This window comes from Procambarus clarkii, chromosome 36 (assembly GCF_040958095.1).
Source record: "Procambarus clarkii isolate CNS0578487 chromosome 36, FALCON_Pclarkii_2.0, whole genome shotgun sequence".
Lineage (NCBI taxonomy): Eukaryota > Metazoa > Arthropoda > Malacostraca > Decapoda > Cambaridae > Procambarus > Procambarus clarkii.
Window position 1 is genome coordinate 4,088,983 of NC_091185.1, and position 25,346 is coordinate 4,114,328.

General features: G+C 43.8%; 1 protein-coding gene across 1 annotated transcript; it reads left to right on the top strand.

Annotated features, from left to right (window-relative positions):
• Nucleotides 1-4,828: 4,828 nt before the first annotated feature.
• Nucleotides 4,829-8,491, top strand: LOC138371554 (uncharacterized). The gene is made up of 2 exons (XM_069336436.1): nt 4,829-4,832; nt 7,401-8,491. The coding sequence occupies exons 1-2, from the start codon at nt 4,829-4,831 to the stop codon at nt 8,489-8,491; spliced, it is 1,095 nt and encodes a 364-aa protein (XP_069192537.1).
• Nucleotides 8,492-25,346: the final 16,855 nt, after the last annotated feature.

Here is a 25,346-nt window from a genome sequence, read left to right on the forward strand (position 1 = left end):
CTATTTACTGCTAGGTGAACAGATACATCAGGGTGAAAGAAACTCTGCCCATTTGTTTCCGCCTCCGCCGGGGATCGACCGGGGACCATGGACAGAGTCGACACATGTAGTGTCTCATTCCGGTCCTGTGAATACCCTTTTTTATAATGCATAATGCATGCTATAACAGTTAGCTATAATGGGTGAATTATTCTAATACAGATAGAACTACCTGGACGCAAAGTACACACTCACACGAACATCGTCTTAAATTTTCTTGCAAGACACGCAATTCCACACACCTGAAGTGACGACGTTTCGGTCCGCTAAGGACAATTATCACGCCTTGATAATGGTCCAAGATGAACCGAAACGTCGCAGCATCATTTTTTTTTTCGGCCCGAAACCCTATGCGTGTTACTGACTTTAAAAGAATGTAAAAACATCAATGCTATGTACTCTCATAAACCCAATGTAAATAAATAAATAAATAAATAAATGAAAAAAATAAATTCTCAGATACGCAAGATGGGTTTCTAACTTTCAGACACGATATTGTGACCTATTGTCCGCATCTTAGAAGACTTGCAACACAGGTTTATCTAAGATTATCAACACAGGCTAAGTTTATCTCCCTGTCTTGTGGTTCTTGAGAATATACCAAAGAATTTATCAATGCCTATCATCCCTGTTTCCCGGATTAGAACCTTGATCTCACAAAGCTTATAATCTCTATGGTATGTGAAGGGATATTAAAATCACTGGATGATATTACTCTAACAGCCTGTAGAACAATCATGCCTACATCATCAGGCGTACAATCTGATCCACAGAACTAGGAGAACAATCTAGCCCTTACAACCTGAAGAACAATCAAACCCACACAATCAAGAGAACAATTAAACCCACACAATCAGAACAATCTACCCTTCACAACACAATCACCAGGCAACCAACAGTTAATCTGTCCCGCTGTAGATTCCTACTCATCCAATGTAGTCGTTCATTGTGAACAAATCTTTGTTCATGATGAACATGGATCATGTTCGGACGTAGGTTCGAACCCTCATTCTAGCCCTTGTGGATTTGTTCATTTGATGCATCAGGCTATTGTGATTTCTGTGTGTGGTCGTTCATCATCTTCACAGATCTCCCCCGTAGATCACTGTCCAATAGGCTCAGGAACCTGTACACCAGATGATTGGCACTTTAGAGGCGGGGCCAAAGAGCCGCAGCTCAACCCCTGCAAGCACAACTAGGTGAGCACTGAAGGTTCAGGCACTTCGGTTACTGATCAACAGTAATGACATTGTAGTTGAATTCTGGAGTAAACACCCGCAGAGTTTTCTTTAGCGTTAAAGAAATCTGGTTTGTTGATATCCTCAAAATGCATCCGGAGTCTGCCAGTGCAGACCGCTTATCACATGCCTCTATATGACTAACTATCCTGTGTGATGGGGATTTTTTAGCATCACCTAGTTAGCTTTTTTGACACACTGTACTCCACTTCATATAGTCTAGGGTAGCTGCACTAATGCAGATGTACCTAATGTATTAATAAAAAAAAACTGGTAAAACCTGGAGCTTTGCAATTTATTCACTCTCGTGTTCTTAAAGATATTCTCATATTGCACCCAAAATTTGCCAGTGCAGGCTACTAAACACATGGCCCTGTATGACTAACCATCCTGCGAGATGGGAACTTAGTACCACTGCTGCCTTATTCACTCTTGTGTTGTTGATGATATCCTCATAATGCACCCAGAGTCTGCCAGTGCAGACTGCTTATCACATGCCTCTGTATGACTAACCATCCTGTGTGATGGGGATTTTTAGCATCACGTAGCTATTTTTTTGACACACTGTACTCCCCTTCATATAGTCTAGGGCAGCTGCACAAATGCAGATATAACTAATATATTAATAAAAAAAATTGGTAAAAATAAATTGCAGAATGTGTTAATACAAATTTTTTTAATGCAACCTAAGTTTGCTACTACAAGCTGCTGATAACTTGACCCTGTATGACAAATACTATATAACCCTTACATATAGTCTAGGGTCACTATATAAATGACCAGGTACCTCAGTACCACACAGCTAACTCTTGACACACACTATATAGCCCCTTCATATAGACTAGGCTCGCTGTAAATATGCAAATATACCTATGTTAATAAAACAAATTCTTGATACAAATTATGTAGCTTCATGTAGTCTAGAGAAACTACATAAACGCACATGTACTCATGTTAATATATACACATGATACTCTCACTATTTTGTTTAGACTCATGATTAAATTTATGGTCACTCAGTTCACAATGACTCCACGAGACCAATTCCTGGAATCACCATCCGATGTCACAACTAATTCAACTATTTAATGCAGAGTTATCAGCTAATCATTCGATATCACCATTTGATTCACTGACACAATAAATTTGACACCGTGGGAGTCAAACAATCGTTCATCAACATATGGCAATATGGCACAGTCGGCCACTTGCACCTTTTTTTTAAGATATATACAAGAGTTGTTACATTCTTGTACAGCCACTAGTATGCGTAGCGTTTCGGGCAGGTCCCTGGAATACGATTCCCTGCCGCGAAGAATCGTTGTTACAACCAAGTACACATTTTACTGTTGCGTTAAACAGAGGCTACAGTTAAGGATTTGCGCCCAGTAAATCCTCCCCGGCCAGGATACGAACCCATGACATAAGCGCTCGCGGAACGCCAGGCGAGTGTCTTACCACTACACCACGGACACTGGTAAATCAATAATCAATAAATCAATAAATCGGAGATCTGGTAAATCACCTGATCAATAAAGATTCACTGTCGTCACAGAAGGACTCAAAGGGCACTCCATCAAACACTAATGACCTGTCAGTAGTTTATCTCCGTAAACTGACCTATTAAGTCTGAAAATTTATCTCTACAAATTCTGGTCTTCTCTCTTCCTTTGGTAATAAGGTCATTACGTCGTCTGATTTAGTAATAGTTGACCTCGAAAACTACTCGAAATACTGACCTCGAAATTACTACATTTTATTTTCGCAGAAAAAAGCCTTGAATGTCTCTAATAGACGAGGAATCATATGTGAAAAAAAACAATATATGAAAGAATTAGTTTCCAATACAATATCTGAAAACAATAATTTAAAATACAATATTTGAAAACAATTGTTTCCAATACAATATTCGCTATTTCCGAAAATGTTGAGTGACATTTTTGGCTAATTCGCAACATATTCACTACAAAATCTGCGAAACATTTCACAGTCTGGAGCTGCAGAGGAATATTTTATCCCACTATCCATCAACTCCAAGCATCTCCAAATGTATTCCTCCAGCCCACAACTGTGGCGAAGCCTTAGGAGAAACCAAGCCTGCAAATCACTGCGGAAAATATGGTCCAGCAAATAGATAAAGTCATTTGTGTTTCTGGTAGATCTTGCAGCTTGCAGTCTTAGAGCCGACTGTTACCTCACCGTCCTGGCACGGACTGTGAAGATTTACGGTGAGATATAGTGAGAGTGTGCGGTGATAGCGGCCATTCTTTCAAGCTGTCTCCACCACGCTTGCTCTTCTGACTTCTTGATTGGATCTTTCAGCGTGGGTTACTTGGGCTGACTTTGTTTACTTCTAGAGGGAGATATTGGTCTTGTATTGTGTTTAAGGATGACCTATCACCGGAGGGTTATTGATGTCTATTAATTGTTGTGGGTTATTAAGGGCTATCAGCTGTGGAAGGGTTATTAAGCCCTGTCAACAGTGGGGAGGTGTGTGTGTGTGTGTGTGTGTGTGTGTGTGTGTGTATGTGTGTGTGTATGTGTGTGTGTGTGTGTGTGTGTGTGTGTGTGTGTGTGTGTGTGTGTGTGTGTGTGTGTGTGTGTGTGTGTGTGTATGTGTGTGTATGTATGTGTGTGTGTGTGTGTGTGTGTGTGTGTGTGTGTGTGTGTGTGTGTGTGTGTGTGTGTGTGTGTGTGTGTGTGTGTGTGTGTGTGTGTGTGTGTGTGTGTGTGTGTGTGTGTGTGTGTGTGTGTGTATTTGCATCTGCTTTTGAAACAGTACATAGAATCTGATACTTCTCCTTTTCGTCTGTTGAATCTGTTAACAGCCATTACATTAAATCTTCAGTCATTTTGTTGAATCGTATAATTTTGTACGTCGTAATCCTTTCTCCCCTGTTCCTAATTTCCTTCAGTGTGGAAAAGTCCAGTTATCCAAGCTTTTCAGTAATGAAGAGTTTATATGTTCTTTAGTAGATCTGTATTATTATGAAGTGAGGGGTTTAATATACAAGGTTAAGCCTCAAATTGCACTGTATATACTTTATGTATATACACTATATACATTCAATGTATATAGTTTACTGCAGGTTTCCTTGCCTATGTCCCTGGAAGGTTCTATACACAATGTCTATCTCTGGAAGGTTCTATACATAATGTTTATATCCCTGAAAGCCACACAAGACATTGTGTACAGACGATAAAAAAAAAAGTTATTGAACAAATGCTGGAATCCGGGAATCAATGGACGTATTTTTCAACTGTGTTACAAGAGGGATCATGTGATGGATATATATATATGTATATATATATATATATATATATATATATATATATATATATATATATATATATATATATATATATATATATATATATATATATATATATAACCGCACGCCTCTCAGTGAGATCTTAATTTACAGCTTCATATAAAAATTATGTTAGGTTAAAATAGGCGAAATAAGCAGTGTTTGGGCAGCATTATAATAATGGGTGCCTAGTGGTGGACGGGCTCTGATATTACCCATAAGCCCATTATTCTCTCAGAGATGGGTAAATTACACACCACTCAGCTCTTAACTCTCATTGTTTACCAGTGGGATGTGTTCATCGCCCTGGGATACGTTCACCGTGCTGGGATACGTTCATCGCGCTGGGATACGTTCACCGTGCTGGGGTACGTTCACCGTGCTGGGATACGTTCACTGTGCTGTTATACGTTCATCGCCCTGGGATACGTTCACCGTGCTGGGATACATTCACCGTGCTGGGATACTCTCGACCCTCTCTATCCACGTGGTCTCGAACCAGAGTGGATAACGTTGGAGAGGCGTGGAGCAAGCCTGCCACCACTGCATGAAGGACTTGTGATTAGTGAAAAGGATAGAATAGCTTAGGCTATTTCTACCCTCGTAATCGCCAGGGACCAGATTCACGAAGTAGTTACGCAAGCACTTACGAACCTGTACATCTTTCCTCAATCTTTGACGGGTTTGGTTACATTTATGAAACAGTTTACAACCATGAAAACTTCCCAATCAACTGTTGTTATTGTTATAAACAGCCTCCTGGTGCTTCGGAGCTCATTACCTGTTTAATAATTGTAAACAAAGCCGCCAAAGATTGAGAAAAAATGTACAGGTTCGTAAGTGCTTGCGTAACTGCTTCGTGAATCTGGGCCCTGGACAGGAAGAGAGAGAGAGAGAGAGAGAGAGAGAGAGAGAGAGAGAGAGAGAGAGAGAGAGAGAGAGAGAGAGAGAGAGAGAGAGAGCCGCGGATAGATATTCGTCCCTGGAGCCCTCCTCTGAAGCCCTTCAATGACAGTTTGTGTGGGAAGGTAATTTAGCAAATGGCTTAATCCTTTTACGTGGTGAGTCCTGTATATAGCAATCTTGCAGCCGGGGTGAGAGCGCTTTGCAGCAATGGTTCTTGCAACGCCGTAGTTCATATCATGCCCAACCGCACCCATATAGGGGGAGGGAATTATCGGGGGGAAAGCGCTCAGTCATTAGGACTAAATAGCATTATATAGGAATGGTGCCCAACCACTTTGGGACTGTCGGGGGATTGAACGCCGACCTGCAGGCAGCGAGACCCTCGCTCTACCGTTCAGCCCAAGTGGTTGGACATCCCACATAGCGAGGAACGTAGCTTGAGACATCATTCTGGTGGATACAGAAGTCATTCTTCTGTGGTGTAAGTAATCCAAGGTGACATCATCTGCCTTGTCCTTCAGTGGTTAACGCCTGTATAACAAGTGGTTAGATTATTGATAATCACTTGTTCCATTGTTGCCCAGGGACAGCTTGAGTCCCTGAAGATCAATAAATTGGTATTTGAGTGTATAGTTTGTTTACATTCAGTTGACTGGACATCAGGTCTCAGACAGCTGTATTTTGTCAAACTGAATTCAGGTCTGAATCAATGGTTCGTGCTCAGGATGTTAGGTCGAACCAGTCCTCTAGGGTGAGGGAAGCGAAGCTGTAAGTCACTCCATCTAGGGTGAAGGGAGAGAGGATGAGAGACATTTCATCCAGGGTAAAAGATAAGAGGGTGATTAGCAGGTTAACGCGAGATAGGAAAAGGAAATATTAATCAAGATTATTTACATTATACAAAATAGTTTATTTATAGGTTACAAGACATACATTGGTTGATACAAAAAATGCCTAAAGGTTATGGATCTCTTGAAGCTCCTCCGCTTCCGGACAGGAACCGAGGACGCAGCAAGCATTTTTCCTCTCTGGATCGCCACACTGAGGCGCTGAAACAAAAAAAACTGGCCGCTCTTGGGTCCTTGGTGACGTCAATGAGCTTGGAACCCAATTCCTTGAGAAATCCCAAGGCACTCTTACCCCAGGGGCCATGCGTCTCAGACGCCAAGGGAACAAAGAGGTATTGACATTATACAAAATTGCAATATATTTGAGAAGGTGGAAATATTGAATAAACACAGAAGAAGTGTTCCGTGCCCCAAGACTCACTGGGAGGGATCGAAGCCTGGGTGAGTGTGGCCAGTAGATGGATTGACAAATTCGCCTTTATCTAGCAACTGGTAATGCAACATTAATCTCACTTGAAAGACTCGATCAATAAACGCAAGACTCTATCTTACCAGCAAAACACCAAATCTTGACGTTATCTTGAGATGATTTCGGGGCTTTAGTGTCCCCGCGGCCCGGTCCTCGACCAGACCTCCACCCCCAGGAAGCAGCCCGTGACAGCTGACTAACACCTAGGTACCTATTTTACTGCTAGGTAACAGGGGCATAGGGTGAAAGAAACTCTGCCCATTGTTTCTCGCCGGCGCCAGGGATTGAACCCGGGACCACAGGATCACAAGTCCAGTGTGCTGTCCGCTCGGCCGACCGGCTCCCCACCATCAACAGGGATTTGATTTGTTTCCGTTTACTATTCAATGCAAACATTGCAAACAGATTCACACGAAAAGTCCCAGAAGACTAGAAGAAAATGTAAGACTTCTTCACGTCTAAATAAGTCTTAAGACTCAGTTTTCTCCGAGATAAAACGAGAGAAAGTAATTTTGTCGCAGAAAATGCAAGAAATGTGGATTCTGAAGTAGGAATTCCCACTGTGAGGGTGAGTGAAATATATTATTAGGTTGTGGCGAGGTGCAGACTTGCTTTGATGTGGGGCTCAGGGACGCCTTCTTTGGGGGCCTCAGGGACGCCTCCTTTGGGGGCCTCAGGGACGCCTTCTTTGGGGGCCTCAGGGACGCCTCCTTTGGGGGCCTCAGGGACGCCTTCTTTGGGGGCCTCAGGGACGCCTCCTTTGGGGGCTCTGGGACGCCTCCTTTGGGGGTCAGGGACGCCTCCTTTGGGGGCTCTGGGACGCCTCCTTTGGGGCTCTGGGACGCCTCCTTTGGGGGCTCTGGGACGCCTCCTTTGGGGGCTCAGGGACGCCTCCTTTGGGGGCCTCAGGGACGCCTCCTTTGGGGGCTCTGGGACGCCTCCTTTGGGGGCTCAGGGACGCCTCCTTTGGGGGCTCAGGGACGCCTCCTTTGGGGGCCTCAGGGACGCCTCCTTTGGGGCCTCAGGGACGTCTCCTTTGGGGGCCTCAGGGACGCCTCCTTTGGGGCCTCAGGGACGCCTCCTTTGGGGCCTCAGGGACGCCTCCTTTGGGGGCCTCAGGGACGCCTCCTTTGGGGGCCTCAGGGACGCCCCCTTTGGGGGCTCAGGGACGCCTCCTTTGGGGCCTCAGGGACGCCTCCTTTGGGGGCCTCAGGGACGCCTCCTTTGGGGGCTCTGGGACGCCTCCTTTGGGGGCTCTGGGACGCCTCCTTTGGGGGCCTCAGGGACGCCTCCTTTGGGGCCTCAGGGACGCCTCCTTTGGGGGCTCAGGGACGCCTCCTTTGGGGCCTTAGGGACGCCTCCTTTGGGGCCTCAGGGACGCCTCCTTTGGGGCCTCAGGGACGCCTCCTTTGGGGCCTCAGGGACGCCTCCTTTGAGGCCTTAGGGACGCCTCCTTTGGGCCTTAGCGACGCCTCGGGAGGCATCCCTGAGGCATTCCTAAGGCCTGCTGAGGCGCCCCTGAGACCTGAGGCGTCCCTGAGACTTGAGGCGTCCCTGAGACTTGAGGCGTTCCAGAGGCCGGTAATGTGTTCCATTGATCAACCAAAAAAAAACAACGTGAATGAACAAATTAATCACAACAATGGGAATGGTCAAAGGAACAAGAACCTAAAATTATAATTCCAATATATTAATAAATTTCGTCTCACCATTACGTGTGTTGACATTATACACAATATATGGCCTCTAATACCACCTTTTTTTTGACGAAATGTTCAATTAATATGTTCATCACGAACGAGCAACCCATTACATACGCAACCCGTTCTCGCAAATTTAATAAGTCAATATTGACTTATTAAATATGTACATAGGTGACATACTTAACATAATAGTTTCCCTTGAAAAGCTTCATAGAAAACACCGACCTTACCTAACCTACTTAGTATGTTAAGATAAGCATCTTATTGCTTCGTAATTACAATTATTACCTAACCTATACCTATAATAGGTTAAATAACAATTATAATTACGAAGCTATAAGATGCTTATTTTAACATACTAAGTAGGTTAGGTAAGGTCGGTGTTTTCTATGAAGCTTTTCAAGGGAAACTATTATGTTTAGTATGTCACCTATGCACGCAACTAATAAGTCAATATTGACTTATTAAATTTGCGAGAATGGGTTGACATACGATACACGAACACATAAATATTACAAATTCATATGAATATATATTTTTTTAAGATTTTGACGGCATATGAAATCGTGGAATTCATGTGTTATGAAGAATTATTCCAGAACGTCTAATTTGCATCCTCAGAGTGAACTAGAGGGGCGAGAATACGTCTCTATGTATATTTATGTGTATTTATGTATATTTATGTAGAAGAACAGACCCAAACAGACATCTATGACGGTTATAAATGGGTTACCTGTCTCTCTCTCTGAGACTCAGACGGGAACTTTACGAACCTTGTCTGTTCATTTTGTCAAGCCTGGGCATCGTTTCATCCACTTAGGGATGAGTTGAGCTGAAAGAGGGAAGATAATGCTATCAGATGAGCTCTCGGACTGGAGGCTGTGTCTGTGATGAATAATGTTGCACTGGTGAGTCATGAGTCACCGGTGAGTAACATGTCACTGATGGATCATGAGGCTGTGGCACCAGTTAGTATTGTGGCACTGGTGTCATAGAACTGTGACACAAGTGAGTCACAGAGCTACGACACAGGGTGAGTCACAGATCTACGACACAGATGAGTCACAGATCTACGACACATGTGAGTCACAGATCTACGATATAGGATGAGTCACAGATCTACGATACAGTGTGAGTCACAGATCTAAGACACAGTGTGAGTCACAGATCTAAGACACAGGGTGAGTCACAGATCTACGACACAGGGTGAGTCACAGATCTACGACACATGTGAGTCACAGATCTACGATATAGGATGAGTCACAGATCTACTATACAGTGTGAGTCACAGATCTACGACACAGTGTGAGTCACAGAGCTAAGACACAGTGTGAGTAACAGATCTACGACATAGAGTGAGTCACAGATCTACGACACAGGGTGAGTAACAGATCTACGACACAGAGTGAGTAACAGATCTACGACACAGAGTGAGTAACAGATCTACGACACAGAGTAACAGATCTACGACACAGATGAGTCACAGATCTACGACACAGGGTGAGTCACAGATCTACGACACAGAGTGAGTCACAGATCTACGACACAGAGTGAGTCACAGATCTACGACACAGAGTGAGTCACAGATCTACGACACAGTGTGAGTCACAGATCTACGACACAGGGTGAGTCACAGATCTAAGACACAGTGTGAGTCACAGATCTACGACACAGAGTGAGTCACAGAGCTAAGACACAGGGCCTCACAGCACCGGATGAAAAGGGTTTTACAAATCGGTGACCTAAACCGATGAAAAAATGCCACAAATCTAGAAGGATTAAATCCTTAATTCCGACACAGAAGAACGCAATTAAGACTTCCTTAACACCACAAGCTGATGAACCGAAACTCGTCAAGGATTTGAATAATCTTGATATCGCCCTCGGGGGACCCCATTAACTTGATAAAGATCCAAGACATCCAAGATAAGGCTTGATAATCCAATTATTGATAATTAAGATTGATAAGATCGATCGATTAAGCTTGATAATTAAGATCCAAGATAAGGCTTGATAATGGTCCAAGATGGACCGAAACGTCGTCGTCTTTTCATCTTTCTGATGTGTAGTTTGGTCATTAATATCTTCAGCCCCGTTATTGTGACTCATGGTCTGATATATATGAGATATTTGTCAGGATAGATAAGAGGTATACACATTGAGATATACCTCGCTTCTCGGTGTAGATATATACTGAAAGTTTACTCTCGTGAGTATACTAAATGGTTTGTTAACGTTTTAGGAAGCTTTAATATCTCTGTAGATGAGTATAGGCCTAATGAGAGAGAGAGAGAGAGAGAGAGAGAGAGAGAGAGAGAGAGAGAGAGAGAGAGAGAGAGAGAGAGAGAGAGAGAGAGAGAGAGAGAGAGGGAGAGAGAGAGAGAGAGAGAGAGAGAGAGAGAGAGACAGAGAGACAGAGAGACAGAGAGACAGAGAGACAGAGAGACAGAGAGAGAGGGGGGAGGAACGCCTTTCAGGGCGTTCTTGGTGTCTCCCGTCACCAAGTAGAACGCCTTGAAAGAGACCAACATTGTCTAAGCCTTCACATGCCCACTTGGGGACTGTCAGCCCCAACGATCTCAATATATAGGCAAGACAACAACGTCTCTCTCTAGACGTTTAACAATGCACAAACAACAAGACTCCATCAAGGAACATATAATCACCACACACACAAATGAGACGATCACCAAGAATATTTTGACGAGCAACACCGAAATAATTGATAGATACAATGACAATAGACGATTAGATATCAGTGAAGCGCTGCATATCAAGATATCTAGACCAGCAATCAATAACCAGCTAATACACAGTTACACTGTACCCACTTCAAGCCCCCGGGCCAATGGAGAAGCTGGAGCAGATGATCCTGCCACAGGAACGGCAGCAATCATGAGAACATAAACTGCCAACATGTCAAACTCTTAATTTACTAACCCATTAATACCCCATTTATTCATCATCTTAATATAGCATGTTTTATTCATCCTCTTAATACAGCATGCTTTATTCATCCTCTTAATATAGCATGCTTTATTCATCATCTTAATATAGCATGCTTTATTCAGCCTCTTAATATAGCATGCTTTATTCATCATCTTAATACAGCATGCTTCATTCATCCTCTTAATATAGCATGCTTTATTCATCATCTTAATATAGCATGCTTTATTCATCATCTTAATACAGCATGCTTCATTCATCCTCTTAATATAGCATGCTTTATTCATCATCTTAATACAGCATGCTTTATTCAGCCTCTTAATATAGCATGCTTTATTCATCATCTTAATACAGCATGCTTTATTCAGCCTCTTAATATAGCATGCTTTATTCATCATCTTAATACAGCATGCTTCATTCATCCTCTTAATATAGCATGCTTTATTCATCATCTTAATACAGCATGCTTTATTCAGCCTCTTAATATAGCATGCTTTATTCAGCCTCTTAATATGACATAACTTGCCCAGATTTTTTTTATTTTGATAAAGCATTCGCCAATATTTTTAACATGACATGCATTGCTTAATCACTTACTATAGCATGTATTTTCCAGTCTCATAATGTTGCATGCATTCTGCAGCCTCTTAAATAGCATGCATTATCTAACGTCTTAATCTGAAATGCATTGTTCATAATTTTAATTCGACATGACGTATCCAAGTTGTTAATATGATATGTTAACAACCATGAGATATGACAAACATGTTTGATGACCAGACCACACACTAGAAAGTGAAGGGACGACGACGTTTCGGTCCGTCCTGGACCATTCTCATGTCGATTGTCTTGCAAAGGTCACACCTGTCAACACAAAGTTTGTACAGTCTAAAGCAGTCGACACAATCGACTTGAGAATGGTCCAGGACGGACCGAAACGTCGTCGTCGTCGTCCCTTCACCTTCTAGTGTGTGGTCTGGTCAACAGACTTCAGCCACGTTATTGCGACTCCTCGCCTGCACGACATACATTGTTCACTCTCTTAACATGATACACCATGATGCAATTCATACACACAATACCACACGCTGTAATACAACGCAACACTTCACGTCCATCTGTATTTCAAATTGAGTTACTTGTCAAAAACTTTGTGTCAACAGGTGTGACCTTTGTAACAGTGATCTTAATTCTCACCTGAGGCATTGTTCGCCCTGTTTACCTTCGCTTTTGTTTAATCCTGGAGCACTAGTGTGAGTCTGGCTCATACGTGTGGCAACACTGAATATTTCTTTATTGCAAGAGTGACGCGCTTTGTGATAGCAACGAGGAGATGGGGGTGCTATCTCTTGCTCTGTTTATCTGTCTCTTTCTCTCTTTATCTCTCTTTATCTCTCTCTCTCTGTCTCTCTCTCTCTGTCTCTCTCTCTCTCTCTCTCTCTCTCTCTCTCTCTCTCTCTCTCTCTCTCTCTCTCTCTCTCTCTGTCTCTCTCTCTCTCTCTCTCTCTCTCTCTCTCTCTCTCTCTCTCTCTCTCTCTCTCTCTCTCTCTCTCTCTCACCCTCTTTCTCTCTCTCTCCCTCTTTCTCTCTCTCTCTCCCTCTTTCTCTCTCTCTCTCCCTCTTTCTCTCTCTCTCTCCCTCTTTCTCTCTCTCTCTCCCTCTTTCTCTCTCTCTCTCCCTCTTTCTCTCTCTCTCGCTCTTTCTCTCTCTCTCCCTCTTTCTCTCTCTCTCCCTCTTTCTCTCTCTCTCTCTCTATCTCTCTCCCTCTTTCTCTCTCTCTCTCTCCCTCCCTCTTTCTCCATTGATGGAGAGAGACCTCTTGCTCAATGATGTTATCTTGAGAGGTTATCTTCTTGAGATGATTTCGGGGCTTTAGTGTCCCCGCGGCCCGGTCCTCGACCAGGCCTCCACCCCCAGGAAGCAGCCCGTGACAGCTGACTAACACCCAGGTACCTATTTTACTGCTAGGTAACAGGGGCATAGGGTGAAAGAAACTCTGCCCATTGTTTCTCGCCGGCGCCCGGGATCGAACCCGGAGCCACAGGATCACAAGTCCAGCGTGCTGTCCGCTCGGCCGACCGGCTCCCTGTTACCAGAAACATCATTATAGTTTTTTTTTACAAATGCTTCAGTGACGGTTTTAAGCAGCGCACGAAATAGCAGTTAGTAACTACCTGACATCCGTTACTAGGAGGCCCTCTGGCCTGGCTGATAGAGTGACGGTCTCAATTGTTTCGAATCCGGTTTCGAGCCCCTGATTTTTTTTTCTTCAAATTAATGAACTGATATCAACCACGACAGTGTGGATTGTACTGTAAACACTCTCTCGAACACCTATGTCGCTCCACGTTTAACGCTTACTCACGGGCTCACCATAGCCCGTGCTACATGGACACTTCGTTCTGAGTAGCTAAATCTGAAACAGAACAAAAACAGAACTGATACGATTAAAGCTTTCACGTAACAACTTTTCTTTTTTCTCTATTCAGACGCTATGTTAAACCTGTTTTACAACATCCCGGCGCAGCAGAGGAACGAGAATCGCCTCGTTAGTCAGTCTATTGTTTTATTTTTGACGACACAATAGGAAATGTGAAGTCTTTTTCCACATGCCATCAATGTGATGCAGGGTCCCTTGCAACGGGGAATTCAGCAGATATTCCATCAGAAGGAGCTGGTTGATCAGTCCGGCAACCAGGAGGCGTGGTCGACGACCGGGCTGCGGGGACGCTAAGCCCCGGAAGCACCTCAAGGTAACCTCAAGGTAAGGTAGCAATACTTTCTGCAGGTTGGGGGGCTGTCAGAGAGCTGAAATTTCTTCTTCCTCAGGGCAGATGTCAAGAATTCGTTCTAAGATCTCTCCCGCGGCCAGGACAGTTTATGCTGACATTATTTTGTGAGGTGAAGATTGGACTATTTGCTTCCGGACCTGGTGTAAGGTGACGGCTGTAATACACTATTTTCAGTGTATTATACATAGGAGTATAAGGAGCGTTATAAGGAGAATTAGATATTCTCTTGAACATACGAGGTTGCAAATTGACAGAATTGATATTCGTTCAAACATTTTGACAGATATTAAAATGAATGTGTTAAATTTAGTTTTAAATTTTGCCCCGAGGGGCGAGTTTATTGGGCAGCACCACTCATCCTGTGAGTGGACACACCGCCATAGTGACAGTATTGGGCAGCGCCACTCATCCTGTGAGTGGACACACCGCCATAGTGACAGTATTGGGCAGCGTCACTCATCCTGTGAGTGGACACACCGCCATAGTGACAGTATTGGGCAGCGTCACTCATCCTGTGAGTGGACACACCGCCATAGTGACAGTATTGGGCAGCGTCACTCATCCTGTGAGTGGACACACCGCCATAGTGACAGTATTGGGCAGCGTCACTCATCCTGTGAGTGGACACACCGCCATAGTGACAGTATTGGGTAGCACCACTCATCCTGTGAGTGGACACACCGCCATAGTGACAGTATTGGGCAGCGTCACTCATCCTGTGAGTGGACACACCGCCATAGTGACAGTATTGGGCAGCGCCACTCATCCTGTGAGTGGACACACCGCCATAGTGACAGTATTGGGTAGCACCACTCATCCTGTGAGTGGACACACCGCCATAGTGACAGTATTGGGCAGCGTCACTCATCCTGTGAGTGGACACACCGCCATAGTGACAGTATTGGGCAGCGCCACTCATCCTGTGAGTGGACACACCGCCATAGTGACAGTATTGGGCAGCGCCACTCATCCTGTGAGTGGACACACCGCCATAGTAACAGTATTGGGCAGCGCCACTCATCCTGTGAGTGGACACACCGCCATAGTGACAGTATTGGGCAGGGGCACTCATCCTGTGAGTGGACACACCGCCATAGTAACAGTATTGGGCAGCGCCACTCATCCTGTGAGTGGACACACCGCCATAGTGACAGTATTGGGCAGCGTCACTCATCCTGTGAGTGGACACACCGCCATAGTGACAGTATTGGGCAGCGCCACTCATCCTGTGAGTGGACACACCACCATAGTGACAGTATTGGGCAGCGTCACTCATCCTGTGAGTGGACACACCGCCATAGTGACAGTATTGGGCAGCGCCACTCATCCTGTGAGTGGACACACCGCCATAGTGACAGTATTGGGCAGCGCCACTCATCCTGTGAGTGGACACACCGCCATAGTGACAGTATTGGGCAGCGCCACTCATCCTGTGAGTGGACACACCGCCATAGTGACAGTATTGGGCAGCGCCACTCATCCTGTGAGTGGACACACCGCCATAGCAGCATGTACAACACTCCCCAAGTGGCTTAGAAAACTACCAATTACGTTAGGTGTAGTTGAGACAACTAACTACCAACTGCAGGTGAGTAGTTTAGACGACTATGAACAGAAAGCAATGGGAGGGGGGGGGGAATACCGCCATCAGCCGGGTTAGGAAAGTGAAAAAAGGGAGACAAATTCACTGAGGTTAAGATGTACATCTTTCAGATTAAGAATAGACTTGAACCTTTGCATAGGTTGGGGCATTTGCAATAACCAAGAACATTTGCAATAGAATGGGGCATTTGAAATAGGCTAGAACCTTTGCAATAGGTTAAGACGCTTGCAATAGGTTGGGAACTTTGCAATCGGCTGGAAACCCTGACTACCGCCCCCCCACCCCCCCTACCCAGCACCACTGGAGTGCTGGGTAGGAGGGGGGGGGTATGCCCACGACATTCATAGTCTCAATATTATTAAATCTCTTTGACAGGAAGACAAAGTGAAAAAAATGAATGAGAAAGGGAAGAGGGAGGGGCAAGAGGGAGAGGAAAGAGGGGTGAGGAGAAATGGGTACTTGGGAGGGAGTTTGGGACTATGAGAGGGGAACGGTGTTAAAGAGAGGGGAGAAAATTGGAGTGGGTGTGAGTGTGTGTGAGTGTGTGTGAGTGGGTGTGAGTGTGTGTGAGTGTGTGTGAGTGTGTGTGTGAGGGGACACAGAGGGGGAAGGTAATAGGTAATCAAGGTGAAGGAGACTCACATGTTGGCGAGAGGGCAGTGGGTTGCCATACCGCCTATGGCGTGTATTTAAGGGTTGCCATACTACCTATGACGTGAATTTAAGGGTTGCCATACTACCTATGACGTGAATTTAAGGGTTGCCATACAACCTATGACGTGAATTTAAGGGTTGCCATACTACCTATGACGTGAATTTAAGGGTTGCCATACTACCTATGACGTGAATTTAAGGGTTGCCATACTACCTATGACGTGAATTTAAGAGTTGCCATACTACCTATGACGTGAATTTAAGGGTTGCCATACTACCTATGACGTGAATTTAAGGGTTGCCATACTACCTATGACGTGAATTTAAGGGTTGCCATACAACTTATGACATGAATTTAAGGGTTGCCATACTACCTATGACGTGAATTTAAGGGTTGCCATACAACCTATGACGTGAATTTAAGGGTTGCCATACAACCTATGACGTGAATTTAAGGGTTGTCATACAACCTATGACGTGAATTTAAGGGTTGCCATACTACCTATGACGTGAATTTAAGGGTTGCCATACTACCTATGACGTGAATTTAAGGGTTGCCATACTACCTATGGCGTGTATTAAGGTTTGCCATACAGCCTATGGCGTGTATTTAAGGTTTGCCATACAGCCTATGGCGTGTAGTAAGGTTTGCCATACAGCCTATGGCGTGTATTTAAGGGTTGCCATACTACCTATGACGTGAATTTAAGGGTTGCCATACTACCTATGACGTGAATTTAAGAGTTGCCATACAGCCTATGGCGTGTATTAAGGTTTGCCATACAGCCTATGGCGTGTATTTAAGGTTTGCCATACAGCCTATGGCGTGTATTTAAGGGTTGCCATACAACCTATGGCGTGTATGTAAGGGTTGCCATACAACCTATGGCGTGTATGTAAGGGTTGCCATACAACCTATGACGTGTATGTAAGGGTTGCCATACAACCTATGGCGTGTATGTAAGGGTTGCCATACAACCTATGACGTGTATGTAAGGGTTGCCATACAACCTATGACGTGTATGTAAGGGTTGCCATACAACCTATGGCGTGTATGTAAGGGTTGCCATACAATCTATGACGTGTATGTAAGGGTTGCCATACAACCTATGTTTGACCATGTGGTACAGTCGACTAGAGCGCGTCTGGGAGCATCCAGTGCATGGGTTCGAACCCCCATCACGGCTCCTGTGGATTTATTCATTGATTTATCGCGTTAATGTGAGCCCAACCACTTGGGCTGGACGGTAGAGCGACGGTCTCGCTTCATGCAGGTCGGCGTTCAATCCCCCGAGACCGTCCCAAAGTGGTTACCCGCCAAACACACACCGAAACTACGACGTTGGTACAACGTTCGAACAAGTTTTAACACCTCCTAACCAGTTATAACAACCAATATAGCACGTTGTAACAACGTTCTAATTCGTCATAAACACGTTAAGCCAAGATGTAACAACTTTATTACAAGTTGTAACAAGCGGAAATTAGAGACAGTTTCGGTTTGTGTTTCCAGGGCACCATTCCTATCCCCCCCCCCGTCCCATCCCTAATCCTTATCCTGACCACTTCAGGATAAGGAACCTGATGTGTTCTATAGTGGTAATGGCTTTCTGCTTTCTCCTGAACATTCCCTTCCCTTCACGTTAATGTGGATTTTTTTCTGTGTATTTTGGAAATATTTTTGGTCATACACACACGATGTATATCATACACACACGGTGTATATCATACACACACGATGTATGTCATACACACACGATGTATATCATACACACACGATGTATATCATACACACACGGTGTATATCATACACACACGGTGTATATCATACACACACGGTGTATATCATACACACACGATGTATATCATACACACACGGTGTATATCATACACACACGGTGTATATCATACACACACGGTGTATATCATACATACACGATGTATATCATACACACACGGTGTATATCATACACACACGATGTATATCATACACACACGGTGTATATCATACACACACGGTGTATATCATACACACACGGTGTATATCATACACACACGATGTATATCATACACACACGGTGTATATCATACACACACGATGTATATCATACACACACGGTGTATATCATACACACACGATGTATATCATACACACACGGTGTATATCATACACACACGGTGTATATCATACACACACGGTGTATATCATACACACACGGTGTATATCATACACACACGATGTATATCATACACACACGGTGTATATCATACACACACGATGTATATCATACACACACGGTGTATATCATACACACACGATGTATATCATACACACACGGTGTATATCATACACACACGGTGTATATCATACACACACGGTGTATATCATACACACACGATGTATATCATACACACACGGTGTATATCATACACACACGATGTATATCATAAACATACGGTGTATATCATACACACACGGTGTATATCATACACACACGGTGTATATCATACACACACGGTGTATATCATACACACACGGTGTATATCATACACGCACGGTGTATATCATACACACACGATGTATATCATACACGCACGATGTATATCATACACACACGGTGTATATCATACACACACGATGTATATCATAAACATACGGTGTATATCATACACACACGGTGTATATCATACACACACGGTGTATATCATACACACACGGTGTATATCATACACACACGGTGTATATCATACACGCACGGTGTATATCATACACACACGATGTATATCATACACGCACGATGTATATCATACACACACGGTGTATATCATACACACACGGTGTATATCATACACACACGGTGTATATCATACACACACGGTGTATATCATACACACACGGTGTATATCATACACACACGGTGTATATCATACACACACGGTGTATATCATACACACACGGTGTATATCATACACACACGGTGTATATCATACACGCACGGTGTATATCATACACACACGATGTATATCATACACACACGGTGTATACCATACACACACAATGTATATCATACACACACGGTGTATATCATACACACACGGTGTATATCATACACACACGGTGTATATCATACACACACGATGTATATCATACACACACGGTGTATATCATACACACACGATGTATATCATACACACACGGTGTATATCATACACACACGGTGTATATCATACACACACGGTGTATATCATACACACACGATGTATATCATACACGCACGATGTATATCATACACACACGGTGTATATCATACACACACGGTGTATATCATACACACACGGTGTATATCATACACACACGGTGTATATCAAACACACACACTGCATAGGTTTACTGACGTATTCAGAACGTCACAAATACGTCAAAATACCGTTGTTGTTGTTCTTGTTGTTGTTGTTGCATTGTTTGGTGGGAACAAGTGTTGTATGGGAGAAAACAGATCAACAAACACCACGGTCTTCGATGAGTGAGAAGTTCAGTCACTGTGTTATGGAAAGTTGTCATGAATTGTTAACTTCTTGGTGACCTCTGGTGTCTTGAGGTTATCTTGAGATGATTTCGGGGCTTTAGTGTCCTCGCGGCCCGGTCCTCGACCAGGCCTCCACCCCCAGGAAGCAGCCCGTGACAGCTGACTAACACCCAGGTACCTATTTTACTGCTAGGTAACAGGGGCATAGGGTGAAAGAAACTCTGCCCACACACACACAGGGTGTGTGTGTGTGTGTGTGTGTGTGTGTGTGTGTGTGTGTGTGTGTGTGTGTGTGTGTGTGTGTGTGTGTGTGTGTGTGAACAGGGCCCTAGTGGCTGAGTGGACAGCGCTCGGGGGTCGTAGCCCCCAAGGGCACGTGTTCGATTCCCGCTCGAGGCAGAAACAAATGTTTTGAGTTTCTTTCACCCTGATGCACCTGTTCACCTAGCAGTAAATAGGTACCTTGGACAGTTAGTCAGCTGTCACGGGCTGCTTCCTGGTGTGTGTATGTGTGTGTGTGGTGTGGAAAAAAGGTAGTTAGTAAACAGTTGATTGACAGTTGAGAGGCGGGCCGAAAGAGCAAAGCTCAACCCCCGCAAACACAACTAGGTGAATACAACAAGAGGATAACATCAGCGGCATATGCCAGGCTGGCCAACATAAGAACGACATTCAGAAACTTGTGTAAGGAATCATTCAGAACTTTGTATACCACATATGTCAGACCAATCCTGGAGTATGCAGCCCCAGCATGGAGTCCATATCTAGTCAAGGATAAGACTAAAGTGGAAAAGGTTCAAAGGTTTGCCACCAGACTAGTACCCGGGCTGAGAGGTATGAGCTACGAGGAGAGACTGCGGGAATTAAACTTCACGTCACTGTAAGACAAAAGAGTTAGGGGGGACATGATCACCACGTACAAGATTCTCAGAGAAATTGACAGGGTAGATAAAGACAGGCTATTTAACACAAGGGGCACACGCACTAGGGAACACAGATGGAAACTGAGTGCACAAGTGAGCCACAGAGATATTAGAAAGAACTTTTTTTAGTGTGAGAGTAGTAGACAGATGGAATGCATTAGGAAGTGATGTGGTGGAGGCTGACTCCATACACAGTTTCAAGTGTAGATATGATAGAGCCCAATAGGCTCAGGAACCTGTACACCAGTTGATTGACAGTTGAGAGGCGGGACCAAAGAGTCAGAACTCAACCCCCCGCAAGCACAATTAAGCGAGTACAACTAGGTGAGTACACACACACACACACACTAGCATGGATAAGGAACTATCTAACAGGAAGGAGCCAGAGAGTTACGGTAAGGGGCGAGAAGTCGGACTGGCGAACAGTAACGAGTGGAGTACCTCAAGGATCGGTGCTGGGACCAATTCTATTTCTTGTATATGTTAACGACATGTTTACAGGCGTAGAGTCCTACATGTCGATGTTTACGGATGACGCAAAGTTGATGAGAAGAGTTGTGACAGATGAGGATTGCAGGATCCTCCAAGAGGACCTGAACAGGTTGCAGAGATGGTCAGAGAAATGGCTACTGGAATTCAACACGAACAAATGTAAAGTTATGGAAATGGGACTAGGAGATAGGCGACCAAAGGGACAGTACACAATGAAGGGGGAACAGCCTACCTGTGACGACGCGCGAAAGAGACCTGGGTGTGGACGTAACATCTAATCTATCTCCTGAGGCACATATAAATAGGATAACGACAGTAGCGTACTCTACACTGGCAAAAGTTAGAACATCATTCAGAAACCTAAGTAAGGAGGCATTTAGGGCGCTTTACACTGCCTACGTGAGGCCAGTCTTAGAGTATGCCGCCTCATCATGGAGTCCCCATCTGAAGAAGCATATAATGAAACTGGAAAAGGTTCAGAGGTTTGCAACGAGACTCGTCCCAGAGCTAAGAGGGATGGGGTATGAGGACCGCCTGAGGGAACTGTGCCTTACGACACTAGAAAGAAGAAGGGAGAGGGGGGACATGATAGGAACGTATAAAATACTCAGAGGGATTGACAGAGTGGACATAGACGTTCACACGGAATGGTAACAGAACGAGGGGACATGGATGGAAGCTGGAAACTCAGATGAGTCACAGAGATGTTAGGAAGTTTTCTTTTAGGGTGAGAGTAGTGGGAAAATGGAATGCACTTCAGGAACAGGTTGTGGAAGCAAATACTATTCATAATTTTAAAACCAGGTATGATAGGGAAATGGGACAGGAGTCATTGCTGTAAACAATCGATGCTCGAAAGGCGGGATCCAAGAGTCAATGCTCGATCCTGCAGACACAACTAGGTGAGTACTAGGTGAGTACAACTAGGTGAGTACTAGGTGAGTACAACTAGGTGAGTACTAGGTGAGTACACACACACACACATACACACATACACTGGTGGGACGCGAACAAGGGGACACAGGTGGAAACTGAGTACTCACATGAGCCACAGAGACGTTAGAAGGAACTTTTTCAGTGTCAGAGTAGTTAACGGATGGAATGCATTAGGCAGTGATGTGGTGGAGGCTGACTCCATACACAGTTTTAAATGTAGATATGATAGAGCCCAGTAGGCTCAGGAATCTGTACACCAGTTGACAGTTGAGAGGCGGGACCAAAGAGCCAAAGCTCAACCCCCGCAAGCACAAATAGGTGAGTACAAATAGGTGAGTACACAGCAAGCCTCGAGAGAGCTCAATAAGCTCTTTACTAGACAAAGTAACTCCACAACATATTTCTTTCCCAACACGATATTCAGACTTTCAAAAACATTTCACCTGCTTCCAAAGACGCAACACAACCTCAACAAATTCATGAATTCTCTATAAGCCTCACAATATATTATTTCTATATTCTAAATAATGGCCTAGTTACACACACACATTATATATATATATACATTATATATATATATATATATATATATATATATATATATATATATATATATATATATATATATATATATATATATATATATATATATATATATATATATATATATATATATATATATATATATATATATATATATATGTATATATATATTATATATATATACATATATATATATATATATATATATATATATATATATATATATATATATATATATATATATATATATATATATATATATATATATATATATATACATATATATATATACTCCTCAAATATCTTCGAGTATATATACAGTGCAGTGATCGTAGTGGGCTTCGTTATGGCTTTGCAACCAAGGCGCCCCAAATCAATTAACACTGAGGTGGCAATGTTGCTTTAAATTCAATTCAATGCAGTTTCAATGATTTGAATTAAATAATAATTCAAATTAGTTAAATAATTAGCCATATCACGGGGGATATTTCTCCCCATTTCGCTAGTGGGAACCAAACTCATTAATGGGTTGATGTAAATACTTCAAAACCCTACATAGAAAATGGGGAAAGCTTCTTCATGGGGGTTACCAAGTTCGGAAAAGACTCCTGTCAGCCTTTTAGACCTACTGAGCAAATGGCAAAGTGAGAAGCCCTCCCCTCACTTTCACACACTTTGTCCCATTGATCACTAAACCACAATTCAGAAGATGGAGAAGCGACGACGATGTTTCTACTTGATAACGGATTACGACACGACTTGACACGGTCCAAGACGGACCGAAACGTCGTCATCTTCTGGCGTGTGGGTGATTTGGTCAACATTTCTTCAGCCACGTTATTGTGACTCATCGACTGCCATCTTGACCCACTTCACTTGTCGCGGGGACACTAAAGCCCCGAAATCATCTCAAGATAACCTCAAGATAACCTCAAGATAACCTCCTTTGTTACAACTCACAACCTCTTCCACCTTTGTTCCTTCCTAACCCTGTCCCCACAATTCCCGTCGGCCGAGCGGACAGCACGCTGGACTTGTGATCCTGTGGTCCTGGGTTCGATCCCAGGTGCCGGCGAGAAAAAATTGGCAGAGTTTCTTTCACCCTATGCCCCTGTTACCTAGCAGTAAAATAGGTACCTGGGTGTTAGTCAGCTGTCACGGGCTGCTTCCTGGGGGTGGAAGCCTGGTCGAGGACCGGGCCGCGGGGACACTAAAGCCCCGAAATCCTCTCAGGATAACCTCATGATAACCCTACCTTAAATCCAACAACCTCTCCCAACCTTATCCTCTTATCCATCCCCCTGCCAGCCTCATCCCTCCAACCTCTGCTGGTCAGCACAAAACCTACATTCTCGCGGGAAATTACAACCTCGTCTGAAACAAGATTTTTGGAGAGAAAAAAAAAAGATTTAATCTCGTTTCCCTCTGGCCGCTTTCTAGACAAGATTCTGATGCACCTGTTCCGTCTTCCGCTCTCTCTCTCTCTCTCTCTCTCTCTCTCTCTCTCTCTCTCTCTCTCTCTCTCTCTCTCTCTCTCTCTCTCTCTCTCTCTCTCTCCCTAATCTCCACTTCTCTCTTTCACTCTCTATTTATCTAATCTTCTCCTCCTTTCTCTCTCTAATGTCCCCTTCTCTCTCTCTCTCTCTCTCTCTCTCTCTCTCTCTCTCTCTCTCTCTCTCTCTCTCTCTCTCTCACTCTCACTCTCTCTCTCTATGCACATGTGAGTCTCCTGGATGATTACAAAGGACTTTCATATACGTAAAAAGACGAAGTTGTTTCCTTCCAGACCAAAACTGAACACGGCCGCGAGACATAGCAAAGAGCACAGAAATATTTACAACAGAAACCTTCGAATACTTCAGAAAATGTTTGAGAACTTTGCACTTCCAACCACTTGACCAGGTTGGCAGAGTGACGGCCTTGCTTCCTGCAGGGTTGGCGTTCCACTCTTGGAGTCCAGTCTTCACGAGTAGGACTCGTGTAGTTACTTGGACTCGATGGTTCAAGTAAATATGTACCTTTCCTTATCTTTGTCCTAATCATTACCTGTATCTTACCTGTTTTCTTATAATTACTTTGTCCTAATTTTTAGCCTGATAAATACTTTACCTTTCTCCTGATAATTATCCTATCTTACCTTGCCTTTTTTTCTGATAATTTACGACAAAAGCAGCACCCGACAGCTCTACCCACTGAGCCACCACAACAAGGAACAATTCCTGAGACACCTGTCTGCTATCCAACTGAAACTTCAGGCCCTTTTCTGGGGTGCCACTTTGGTATGAAGGTGTTAGGTAAGCAGGTAGGACATCAGGTAGGTGTCTCTGGAGTCAGAAATCATACAAGCCACACAAGTTATATTACTCGTGTATGTCTTCGTGTATACATTAATACCACACTGAACCCAGGAGTAATA